We start from the raw sequence: 13,607 nt of genomic DNA, 5'->3' as shown, positions 1-13,607 counted from the left end.
ATGAAGTTTATTTATTATTTGTTAGTGTCACAAGTAGGCTTACATTAACACCACAATGAAGTTACTGTGAAAATCCCATTGTCGCCACACTCTGGCGCCTGTTCGGGTACACTGAGGGAGAATTTAGCATGGCCAATGCACCTAACCAGCACGTCTTTCAGACTGTGGGAGGAAACCAGAGCACCCAGAAGAAGATTATGCACAGAAGGTGCAGATTCCACATAGACAGTGACCCAAGCCAGGAATCGAACCCACGTCCCTGGCACTATGAGGCAGCACTACTAATCACTGTGCCACCCTATGTTCCTGTGAAGCATGATGGGATGTTTCTCCCTGTTAAATGCGCTAGAATCATAGAAACCCTACAGTGCAGAAAGAGGCCCTTCGGCCCATCGAGTCTGCACCGAACACAATCCCCACTCAAGCCCTACCCCTGTATCCCTACATATTTTACCCACTAATCCCTCTAACCTACACATCTCAGGACACGAAGGGGCAATTTTTTAGCATGACCAATCAACCTAACCTGACATCTTTGGACTGTGGGAGGAAACCAGAGAACCTGGAGGAAACCCACGCAGACACGAGGAGAATGTGCAAACTCCACACAGGCAGTAACCCGAGCCGGAATTGAACCCAGGTCTTTGGAGCTGTGAAGCAGCAGTGCTAACCACTGTGCTACCGTGCCACTATATAAATATGAACTGTTGTTGTTATTGTGGCAATCTGAAGGAGCCGGGTTCTAGCAGAGGCAGAACCTCGAAAGTCAAAGAGGCATCACACACCGCTCCAGCTAGCCGGTCAGCAACATGAGAAGCTGCATTTGACAAACAGAATATTTCATCACCATTACACTGTAACATGTTTCTTTTACACCTCCACTCTGCCAAACCAACACACACAGTATGGCAGAACAAAGTGACAAACAAACAAATGTCTCAGCTCGTGCAAGTGCCAGCGCCCTGCAGGGGCCCTCACTGGTGCCTGATGGCACACTAACAGTGACAACAGCAGGCAGCCAGTCTTGCGAGCTGGAGCCTCGGCAGTGACTGATAGCTGAGTACACGGCAGCCCCATTCCTCAGCATGATGAGATATGTACCGGCCAACAACAGCTTGAGCTTTTATGGGGATGCTGTAATATACTCCTTGCTCACTTGCAACCGTGGCACTGTTCTTTTTTATCTTTCTGAGCAGCACTTAACCATTCACTCTTGACGTAACTTTGCAGGAATAATTAACGTGTCAGTGTATCCTGTTCGCACATGAAGTCGACAAGTGCTCCAATTTGATTTTTATTAAGTCCTTATAACCTGATTTCCTGCCTCTCTGTTTTGATTTGATTTAATATTGTCACGCCTGGTTGGGGGGGGCACGATGGCACAGTGGTTGGCACTGCTGCCTCACAGTGCCAGTGACCTGGGTTCAATTCCTGGCTTGGGTCACTGTGTGTGGAGTTTGCATATTCTCCCCGTGGCTGTGTGGGTTTCCTCCGGGTGCTCCAGTTTCCTTCCACACTCCAAAGATGTGCAGGTTAGATTGATTGGCCATGCTAAATTGCCCCTTAGTGTCCATGAATGCATAGATTAGAGGGATTAATGGGGTAAATTTTTGGGGTTACGGGGATAGGGCCTGGGTGGTATTGCTGTTGGTGCAGACTCGATAGACTGAATGGCCTCTTTCTGCACTGTACGGTTTCTATGATTCTATGCCATATATTGGTATACAGTGAAAAGCATTGTTTCTTGTGCACTGTACAGGCAAAGCACTCCGTATGTTGAGACGGAAAGGAGAGAGTGCAGAATATAGACCTGATAGAGGTTTATAAAATATAATAGAATATAAACCTGATAGAGGTTTATAAAATGTTGAGAGGAATAGATAGGGTGGATTCTCAGAGGCTATTTCCCCGGGTTGAAATGGTCGCTACGAGAGGACACAGGTTTAAGGTGCGGGGAGGAAAGTACAGAAGTGATGTTAGGGGTAAGTTTTTCACTCAGAGGGTGGTGAGTGAGTGGAATCGGCTGCCATCAGTGGTGGTGGAGGCGAACTCGCTGGGGTCTTTTAAAAGACTTCTGGATGAGTATATGGGGTTTTATGGGATTGGGGGTTATAGATAGGTGTTGATGTGATCGGCGCAACTCGTGGGCCGAAGGGCCTGTTTGTGGTGTAGTGTTCTATGTTCTATGTTCTAATATAGTGTTACCATCATAGCCAGCATGTAGAGAAAGTCCATTCAAAAGTCTGACGGCAGCTGCTCTTGAGTCATTGGTACGTCAGACTTATGTATCTTTTTCCCAATGGAAGAAGGTGGAAGAGAGTATGTTTGGGGTGGGTGGGGTTCTTGATTATTATGGCTGCTTTCCTGAGGCAGCAGGAAGAGTAGAAAGAGTCAATGGATGGAAGATTGGTTTGCGTGATGGACTGGGTTCATTCACAACACTTTGTAGTTTTTTTTGCGGTCTTGGACAGGGCAGGGGCCCATACCAAACTGTGATACAACCAGAAAGGTGCTTTCTGTGGTGCATCTGTAAAAGTTGGTGAGGGTCATAGCGGACATGCTAAATTTTCTTAACCTCCTGAGAAGGTGGAGACAGTCACAGGCTTTCTTAACTATAGCATCGGCATGGAGGGACCAGGACACCTGGTAATCTGGATACCCAGAAACATGAAGCTCTCGACCATTACCACTTCATCCCATTGATGTAGACAGGTGCATGTCCTCCACTAACTTCATGAAGTCAATGACTATCTCCTTCATTTTGTTGACATTGAGGGGGAGATTATTGCCGTCGCACCAGTTCACCAGATTCTCTGGATGAGATTTTACAGCCTTGCTCGAGCAAGACAGGATATTCCCACTCAAGGTCAATGGAAATTTCCTTTGTCGGACCCTCACCAGCTGTGATTCCATGGTGGGCAAGGTGGTAGCATTCTAGCCTCTATCTCTTTCCTACACTGTCTCGTCATTGTTTGAGATCTGACCCATTATGGTGGTGTCATCAGTAAACTTGAAAATTGAGTTGGAGGGGAATTTGGCCATACAGTCACAGCTGTATAAGGAGTATAATACGGGGCTGAGAACACAGCCTTGTGGGGCACTGATGTTGCGGATGATTGTGGAGGAGGTGTTGTTGCCTATCCTCACTGATTGCAGTCTGCGGGTTCGGAAGTCCAGGATCCAGTCGCAGAGGAAGGTGTCGAGGCCCAGGCCATGGAGTTTGGAGATGAGTTTTATATGAATTGTGATATTAAAAGGTGTTAAAGGCTGAGTTATAGTCAATAAATAGGAGTCTGGCATAGATGTCTTTGTTATCCAGGTGTTCCAGAGTTGAGTGCAGGGCCAGGGAGATGGTGTCTGCTATGGCCCTGTTGTGGCAGTAGACAGTTTGGGAGGCAGGATTTGATTTGTGCCATGGCTAACCTTTTGAAGCACTTCATAATGATCGAAGTTTGGAAGTAGAAACTCGGAACTGGTATCCGTGCTTCATTCTTCGATGACATTTAAAAAAATATTTGTTCCTCTCCCCTTCACCTTGTTAACCCCAGTACTCATACCCTTCCTGGCTAATAGTCCAGCAGTTTCAGAATAATTCTTTTAACAATACCACACTCCATTTGACAAGAATAAACAAGGTTGTCAGCAGTGACTTTCCCACCCTGCCTACAAGGGAGTTACTCTTTTCAACAGCCCTGCTTGGGGAGACAATGGCCTGGTGGTATCATCGCCAGACTGTTAATACAAAAATTTAGCTAATGTTCTGGGGACCTGGGTTCGAATCCTGCCACGGCAGATGATGGAATTTGAATTCAATAAAAGATATCTGGGATTCAGAATCTACTGATGACTGTGAAACCATTGTCGCTTGTTGAAAAAATCCATCTAGTTCACTCATGTCCTTTAGGGAAGGAAATCTGCCATCCTTATCTGGTCTGGCCCACATGTGACTCCAGAGCCACAGCAATGTGACTGACTCTCAACTGCCCTTGGGCAACTAGGGATGGGTAATAAGTGCTGGCCAGCCAGCGACGGCCATGTCCCACGAATGAATGAAAATCAATTTCATAGAAACATACAGTGCAGAAGAGGACCTTCGGCCCATCGAGTCCCCACCGACACAGAACTGAGATTGAAGACTCACCCCCTGGGACCTATGTGGTTTCTATCATTCTGCTGCACAATACGCCAATGCTCTAATACATTGTCCGACACCTGTCCCATTTAATACACTACGCTGATCAGGATGAAAGCAACTTGGCTCCATAACCATCCTGCTGATTCTTGGCTGCTTTCAGGCTTAGTTCAAACACGCACCCGTTACCAGTCTTCACAGCAGTTTTGAAAGGCTGGTTGAGAAGGCTGTGAAATTAAAAGTGGGGGGCCGCTGACTGGAATGGCCTTTCAATGCTGTAGCTTGATTAAACACTCATTTATTCAGAAGGAACACAAGCTTGCTGAACTGTTTCTTTCTTATTTGGAAGGGAAAGCAGATACAAAAGGATTAGTTTTTTTTTGTCTTGATGATATCACCAGCAAGTGAAAAGATAATTGGGTTGAAGTTTCAGGCGTCGAGGAGGGTGGAAATACTACACTTTTCTTTCAGGGATGGCACAGTTTGGGATAGAAACTGGGCCTGTGTTGGAAACCTTGACCATTGGGATTATTTCCCTTCTGTTCAATGCAGCCATTTGTGGGGGAGGATCCGTCTCAGGAAGGGTGGGGAGGAGCTTGAGTGGCATTGGTGGGGAGAGGATAATTCCAGAACATTCTGGGAAGTTCTGTCCTATTCTGTACAATGTTACAAGACTTTGTAACAGGTCTTACAATGTTCAAAGACCTTGTAAATCCCACGCCAGTGGGCTGCTGGTGTGGCCTCCTATGTAGGCCTGAAGTGAAGATAACATGACAACAGACGCCAAGAGAATTGATTGCCACTTACAACGGCTGGAATAATTTTCCGAGAGTGTTTGAAGCGGACACGAATTCAGTTGTGGCTGGAAATTCTCATGAGAGGACCATCCCTCTCTATGTTCTATGGTTGTTCTATCTCAATGTATAGTGAGCCTATTGTTCTATGTTCTATGGTTAGAGGGTCATTAGATTGGTTCCACTGGTCGGCGCAACATCGAGGGCCTATGGGCCTGTGCTGCGCAGTAATGTTCTATGTTCTATATTCTATTGCGGGATTTTCACAGGGGAGAGTTGTGAATGAGAGTCCACACCTCTCACCTCCCCAACCCTGCCAGCAATGTAATCACATTCATGCCCAGCCTGGGGGCCAGGCCAGGGGGTGGGATGATGATGGGGAAAGGGGAGAGATTGCCGGTGGCCATTAATGGATGGGCCAGGGAAAATCGCAACAATGGAGTGGGTCGGGGGTCCCAATGTTTGTGGCGGTGATGGGACCTTTTTGTAAATGTTGAGATTGGGACGCCCGGTAAAAATGGTACCCCAATCTCTTTGAAGCTGACCTTCTCAGCGTTTTTTGGCCCTGTCCCTCAAGAATGCAAAACACTATCCACACCCCCTAGCTTTGTTTTAAACAAGGTGTTCAGTTTAAATGTATTTATTATCGTCACAAGTAGGCTTGCATTAACACTGCAATGAAGTTACTGTGAAAATCCCCTGGTCGCCACACTCCGGCACCTGTTTGGGTACACTGAGGGAGAACTTAGCATGGCCAATACACCTAACCAGCACATCTTTGGAGTGTAGGAGGAAACCGGAGTGCCTGGATAAGTACTTGGTGCATAATTGTGGGTTGTGGGTGTCTGGAATGCATTGCCAGAGGAGGTGGTGGAAGCAGGCACATTAGCAACACACAAGATGTACCTTAATCAACATATGAATGGGAGGCGAACAGAGGGATGGAAACCACGTATCGGCGCAGGCCTGCTCCTGTATTGTACTGTCCTTTGCTAATTGTTCTTTTACCAGCCCAACAGCTAGCCAGCCTCTCAATGTGGCTGGAAATGACTGGGAAACAGTAATGGATAATCAGCTGCTATTCCACTCAGCAGAACCTGTGGTGTCACAGAACCGGCCCTCACCATTCCCTCCTTGTTAAATAATGGGGCCTTACTCTCTAGGCATGGTCAGTAGGCAGGGTACTGACACCTCGTGAGAGTCAGCCTCTTTAGGAAAGGGAAGAAAATTGGAAAGAGAAAAACATGAGGGTTTACTAGGTACACAACAGTTTCGATGTTTCCTGAAGGCATCCACGTGTATCAATGTACCTGATGAGAACGTTCAGTGGAAATCCATGAGATCAGTACTGCTGAGAGCCGTGTAGAGTCAGTACACAGCTGCCTAGCAATCTCAGCAGATATATGCAGAGAGACATTGAAGAGAGCAATGTCTCTGTGCCATACGGAGCAATATATTTCACTTTTGAAAAGTTGCAAGAGAATTTGAAGGTGAAGTGGGCCTCAGACCAGTCGTGCAAACCAGTGATAGTGAATCAGCAATAAAAACAGAAAATGCTGGAAAATCTCAGCAGGTCTGACCGCATCTGTGGAGAGAATAGAGCCAGCATTTGGAACCTGGATGACCCTTCATCATAGTGAGTCAGCAGTCTGATTTACATCCAGTCTGACATTTGTTTAGTTCCATTAAAGTCATCTGAATAAAGATCCATCAGTATAAAATTTCTGTATTTCCAATATGGAATGTGCTTGGATTCTATGGAACCTCAAGTCTTACGTTAAAGTCTACTCAAAGTAAATTTTAAGTTTGAGGCATTGATGTGCAAGATGACCTGACTGATTCCTGTCATCCCTTTGCTATTTTTCTGTCAGAAAGAACATTAAGTCCAGATCTGAAAGAACATTCGCCTCCTCATTATATGTGACCTGGTAGTATTATCGCTAGATTATCAATCCAGAAAAAATGTTCTGGGGGACCCAGGTTCAAATCCCGCCAGGGCAGACGGTGGAATTTGAATTCACTAAAAAATATCTGGAATTAAGAACATACTGATGACCATGAAACCATTGCCGATTGTTGGAAAAACCCATCTGGTTCACTAATGTCCTTTGGGGAAGGAAATCTGCCATCCTTACCCAGTCTGGCCTATATATGACTCCAGAACCACAGCAATGTGGTTGACTCCCAACTGCCCACAAAGGGCAACTAGGAATGGATAATAAATGCTGGCCAGACAGTGACACCCACATCCTGTGAGTGAAAAAAAAATCATTCATCCATCTAGAAAGAATTGAATGGGATGTTTTTAGATTGTTTATCATCAGTCAAGCTTGCACTACTGTTGTCAACCATCCCATACATAAGCCATACAGTATGATACGCCTGCACAATAATTTTCAGCACAATATAAAGCACTATGTTATACTGCGAGGATCTGTTCACTGGGATTTATTAGCTTTATGGTTAAGGCTGGTTTACTGCAGGCAGTAAGGGAAATAATTGCATGTGTTCTGAATACATTATGCCAATTGTGTTCATGCTAGTGGCCCGAGGGTTTAATGAGATGAATTACTTATCACACATAATTGACCACAAAATGTACAAGCTCTTTGCCCCTAGTCGTTATTGACTCATCTGTTGATTTAAGTCTCCTTTGTTCAAGTAGTTATAGGGTTAAGCAGCTTGAACATTTCATCTTGTGTCAGCATTTAAAGCGATACTTCATGAGAATGAGCATTTTACGTTTAGACAGCTGTGTTCACCATATCCAGAAACTGGCAAGACGGCATTAATTACAAGGGAACAGGGAGGTACATGCTTTTCACTAGCTAAACTGCATGGATTCAAAATTCTCACTAATATCCTCCCTCTTCCCACCAAAACCATACACCTATCGCGAGAAACCTGTTATTAATGCCTTTGGCTTTCAGCCTACCAAGGAATACATGTGTATGAGCATGGACTTTAGGAAGAATATAATCTGTCACTCTAGGGTTTTTTGGTGCGTTAATTGAAGGACAAATGGTGGCTAGGACTACCTATCTTTGAATAGCATCACTTCTTCAGCGCTAAGGCAAAATATATTGCAATGTATAAGCAGGAATACGGGCAATACAGTGGCACAGTGGGTACCACTGCTGCCTCACAGCACTAGGGACCTGAGTTCAATTCCTGGCTTGAGTCACTGTCTTTGCGAAGACTACACATTCTCCTTGTGTCTGCGTGACTCCAATAAATAATTTTAAAAAAGAATTGCTTGCATGTGGAACTGAAATTTGTAACTATCACCCATTGGAAATAGGAGAGGATGTGTTAGCACCTCAGTAATATTGAGTAATGACTCACTGCCTCAATTCGATCATTACTGTGGAGGGTGCATTCCCTTGAGTGATTGTTTGAACAGTTTAAGGAATTTGATAAGGTACACATGGGGGAGATCAAGAACATGGGGATATGATCTTAAAATCAGAGCTGGGACATTAAGGAATGAGTGAGAACAGGGAGTGTAGAAAACAGGGCAGATATAAAGTTTCCTTCTTGGTGCAGGGATCCATGATGAGGGGGCATGGAGTTAAGGTAAGGAGCAGGAGTCTTAGAGGAAAAGCTTTTTCACCCAGAGGCTGGCTGGAGCTCACTGCTTGAAAGGATTGTGGAGGAACAGACCCTCATAACAGTGGAGAAGAAGTGCTTAGATGTGCACTTGCAAAGCCAAGGCAGCCAAGTGCTGGAAAATGGGATTAGAATAGTTGGGTGGTGGTTTTTGACTGGCAAAGATGCGATGGGCCAAAGAGCCTTTTCTATGCTGTAGATCTGATTCTCTCACTAAAACAATTGAGAGAAAATGTGACTAACCGCACTTTATTTTTTTAGTGCTGTCAATGATCAATACTGGGGAAGCAATGAAGGAAGTTCCTCTGGAGCTTTGTATTTTTGTTGCAGTTCAGCGGCCATTCCTGTTCCTTCACCATCACACTGATTTAAAGCTCCACATCTTTGGGACGCAGTCTCCCATGTGTTACCACAGGTTTCCTATTATTTGAGTGGCAGGAGGCTGACAGGCCGTGATTGAAGTCCCAGCGCCAGGAATGATCTTAAACATAATAATGTTTTCATGGAATGAAAGGACAAAGAAGCATTTTGCGTCTCAGGTTTTTCAGAAGCGCTTCACAGCCAATGCATTATAGGGCAAACGCGGGCACTGTTCGGCAGACAAGCTGGACTGCGTTAATGCATATTTGGACAAGATACCATTATGGGATGTGTTTGGACACCAAAACAAGAACATTCATTACAAGGCTTGTAAATCGTTACAAAGCAAATAAGCATATCACATACATTTGCATAAAACCCTTGAAACATCAGATATTTATTAATTTGACCTTTGTCACTTACACATGTCAAAGATGGCAGCCCACCTGCTAGAATTGCCTTTCCAAGTTCAGTGTTATTTGTACAACCTTTCCTGGAGGTTTTTCAGAATATAGTGACATTGAATACTACTGCGTAGGATCAAGCCATTCAGTCCAGCAGATATATTTCAGTGTTGATGCCCCCCTGACCACACGTCAATCAGCCCATTTATACATTCTCCCATCTCTTTCTTCTTCATGTACTTACTTAGACTCCCCTTAAATGCTACTACGCTATTCATCTTAACCACACTTTGCAGCAGCGAGTTCCACATTTTAAGCAAAGAATTTTCTCCTGAACTACTTTGCTGGATTTATTAATGCTACGGCTCTCAGTTTTGGACTCCTCCTCTCCACAAGTGGAAATAACTTCTCTACACCCTTTCATAATTCTAAAGAGCTTTCCCACAGGTCGCCTGTCAGCCTTCATTTCTCTGGAGAAAAGGGTATCATGCTATTCAGCTTTGCCTGAGACTTTTACACACTCCCTTCTAGCAGCTGACTGACTACCATAGGATCCCTGCAGTGCAAAAAGAGGTCATTCAGCTCTTCCAGCTTGCACCGACAACAATCCCACCCTGGCCCGATACCCACAACCCTGGGTATTTACCCTGCAAATCCCCTGACACTAAGGGGCAATCCAGCATGGCCAATCAACCTAACCTGCACATCTTTCGGACTGTGGGGGGAAACTGGAGCACTGGGAAGAAGCCCATGCAGTCACAGGGAGGGCGTGCAGACTCCACACAGACTGTGACCCAAGCCGGGAATTGAACCTGGGTCCCTGGTGCTTGAGGCAGCAGTGCTAACCACTGTTGCCACCGTGCTGCCCTACCAGTTGACCCACTTTTAGCCTTTCCTACCATCAGTGTGAGGAAACCTTCTGGAAACAAAGCCAGATTCACAGAGAGGAGGGGAAAGTGGGACTGAATTTAACTGAGGGGTTAGAATCAGCTGGGATGGCTTACTGGGCCATATGCTTTCCATTTCCGCCTGATGGCATTTTATCTTTACCACCTTTCAAGCAGTTTGAGGCTCTGGCTACAGCTCGGCTGGGGCCCAAATGAGATGCAAAGATCATGATTCAGTGAAGCCTCAGCACCATAATGGTATTTTTGGTGAAACTCGGGGTAGGCTTGAGTGGTGAGGTGGGACTGAGCAAGCGGTGGCACAGCAGCCAGAAGAAGTGTCGGCTTCCATTCGTAAAGCAGTCCACGGTGGCCTGGAGGAACAGGAGGGCTCTTCAGGTCCCTGCAATGGAATTATTAGGCTACACCCTGTCATGTCCTTTCCTCTCTCTCCCCAGCCCAACGTTGGCTCCCAACTTCTCCCCACCCTTGCCACTGTGGCTTACACCAGGGTGGTTTCTCCTCTATGGCACCAGGATGCCTTCCCAATTTCCTGCCATTCTGATGTCATTGCTGATCAGTTTCATTGAAACATAGAAACTAGAAGCGGAAGTGGACCATTTGGCCCTTCGAGCTTGCTTCGTCATTCATTTTGATCATGGTTGATCAATATCCTAATCCTGCCTTCCTCCTATATCCCTTGATCCCTTTAGTCCCAAGAGCTATATCTAATTTCTTCTCGAAATCAGACAACACTCTGGCCTCAACTACTTGCTGTGGTAATAATTTTGATTAGATTTGAATTCTGGGCAGTGAGTTTCTGACAGGAGGCAGCGCTGAGCTGTTCTTTGTCACTGTCTATCCTCAAACAACTGCTCGGGGACTGGGGAACCTTCTTTTAAGGCCCATTCTTTCTAAAAAGAACTTATAATGCTGGCCTGAAGCAGCCTTGAGTGATCTAATACTTCACTCCGATGAAGGGTCAGCCAGACTTGAAACATTGGTTCTACTTTCCCTCCACTGATGCTGTCAGACCTGCTGAGACTTTCCAGCATTTTCTACATTGGTTTCAGTTCTGCAGTATTTTTCTTTTATTTTATCACAATATTCTGCGGTGCTTATTTCAATGGGTTTGTTTAATATATATCAGAATTAGTGTGTATGGGAATGAGAATGTGGAAAGATATATATATATATTTATGTATGAATATATAAAACATATCACTGAAGTAAATTCTGAGGAATATTCGATCATTTTATACGTACGCCCATATGAATTTTATATATCCATAAAAAATAGGATTTTTTAAAATCAGAAAGTGTCTGTTTAATACATATTTTGCGGAGTTACACTATTGTTTCACTGAGAATGAAATTTCAAAATCTGTCTTTAAAAGAAAATTGCACTGCAGCAGAATTAAACTTTCATTAATTTGCTCGGCTATCGCAACTACAAAGATGGGTTCATGTCATTTCTCTCCCGCCCACCAATCTGTGTAAAGGAAGGTTACTTAAGGTTGGCCAACAATCTGCAAGGTCTGCCAAGAGCTGGCAGCCAACTCTCACCTGTGGTAAATGAGGACATTTCTTCCTGCCAGGCACATGGCAAGGCTTTCCACTGGGCGCCGGCTGGATGTTAAAGAGGGTCTGCAGAGCAGCCTGTGCTGTCTGGGCTTTGGCCAACTTCTTGCTGCGCCCCGAGCCTTCGAACAGCCTCCCGTCCACTCTGACTGCCATCACAAAGCTCTTGACGTGCTTCTCCACAGTCTCCGAGAGGCAGGCGTACCTGAGCCCCGGGCGCAGCTCATTTAACATCTCCACCGGGTTCTTCCTGCCGGCTGCCGCTGGCGACGCCGTCTTGTGCTTGGTCTGCGTGGCCTGGACCATTAGGTCCAACGTGTGGCAGAGTAATCGCCCGTGCCTGCTGCAGCCGTTGTACCGCAAGTCGCCGTCGGCGGGGCCGCAGCGAGGCAAGCCGTCCCCCTGAGCGGCGGAAGGCTCAAACTCTTTGAACAGTGTGTTGGGGAAGTCAGCCTGGTCGGAGGTGAAATCTGCAGTGGGGTTGACGCAGTTGCCCATGGCCAGGTGAGCCTGGGAGGCGTTGGGGAACTGCACAAAAGACTGCAGGGCCATCTCCGCAGCCCGCATCTTGGCTTTCTTCTTGGTGGGTCCCGTGCCTTCAAAGAGCAGGCCATTAACCTCCACCGCGATGGCAAAAATGGGTGCGTGCACTGGTCCGGTCTGCGAGACCATCCTGTACTGCAGTCCTGGCTTCAGCTCATTCAGCTGCACCAGGGCGTTCTTTGGTGTCACTGACCACGACAACTTCTTACATCTCAGCTGCACCTTGGGGTGCATGTGCCCGTTATTCCCTTCCTCCAGCGGCCTTTTCCTTTTCAGGCCTGCCGCTGCCCCTCTTCCAGCCACATCGGTACAGAGGAAGACCTGACGCTCACTCGACTCTCGTGCGTGATCCTCCAAGGACAAGTTGCCCACGTTGCGATTCTCTTTGACCTCGACACTGCTGGTGCCTATCGAAACACAAAAGGAGATGGTTTAGTTAGTGTGCATTCAACACCTACATTTCCCTTCTGTCCCTGCTGAAGTGAAACGCTTCTTATACACGGCGTTCGCAGAATCAGCTGCCCTCAAGAGGTACATTACAAATTCATATTTGCTCTTGAGAAGGTGGTGATGAGCTGCTTTCTTGAACGGCTGCAGCTCCTGTGGGTAAGCTCCGATAAGAAGTCTTACAACACCAGGTTAAAGTTCAACAGGTTTATTTGGTAGTAAACGCCACTAGCTTTCGGAACACCTTTGTCAGGTGAGTGGAGAGTTCTGATCAGAAACAGGACATATAAAGGCACACACAGTTTACAGAATACTGATTAGAATGTGAATCTTTATAGCGAATCTGCTATTCAAGTCTTAAAGGTGCAGACAATGTGAGTGGAGATAACATTAAACATAGGTTAAGGAGACGTGTATTGTCTCCAGACAGGACAGTAAGTGAGATGTTTGTACGCTACATCACATTGCAAGGGAGCTTCTGTGAACAAATTGGTTCACTTTGAATAAAATCGACAACAAAATGGGCATTAATGGCTGGCCAGCATTTATTGCCCATTCTTAGTTGCCTGAGGGCAGTTAAGAGTCAACCACATTGCTTTGGCTCTGGAGTCACATGTAGGCCAGACCAGGTAAGGACAGCAGATTTCCTTCCTTAAAGGACATTAGTGAAACAGATGGGTTTTTCTGACAATTGACAATGGTTTCACGGCCATCAGTAGATTTGCAATTCCAATTATTTTCTTGTTGAATTCAAATTTAACCATCAGCCGTGGTGGGATTTGAATCTGGGTCCCTAGAATATTAGCTAAATTTCTGGATTAATAGTCTAGCGATAATATCACGAGGCCATCGC

At 45.8% G+C, this 13,607-nt stretch overlaps 1 protein-coding gene across 1 annotated transcript in view; it reads right to left on the bottom strand.

The window, feature by feature from the left end:
• The window catches only part of adarb2 (adenosine deaminase RNA specific B2 (inactive)), a 665,338-nt gene that overhangs the window by 259,824 nt on the left and 391,907 nt on the right, over nucleotides 1-13,607 (bottom strand). Inside the window, exon 4 of the mRNA XM_080217455.1 lies at nucleotides 11,750-12,714. Coding sequence (XP_080073581.1) covers nucleotides 11,750-12,714 — 965 coding nt within the window. The remainder of the gene's footprint in view (nucleotides 1-11,749; nucleotides 12,715-13,607) is intronic.

This window comes from Carcharhinus amblyrhynchos, chromosome 2 (genome assembly GCF_965287045.1).
Source record: "Carcharhinus amblyrhynchos chromosome 2, sCarAmb.v2.hapA, whole genome shotgun sequence".
Classification (NCBI taxonomy): domain Eukaryota; kingdom Metazoa; phylum Chordata; class Chondrichthyes; order Carcharhiniformes; family Carcharhinidae; genus Carcharhinus; species Carcharhinus amblyrhynchos.
Note: the sequence above shows the minus strand (reverse complement) of the source record. Positions and strands in the feature narration are given on the sequence as shown.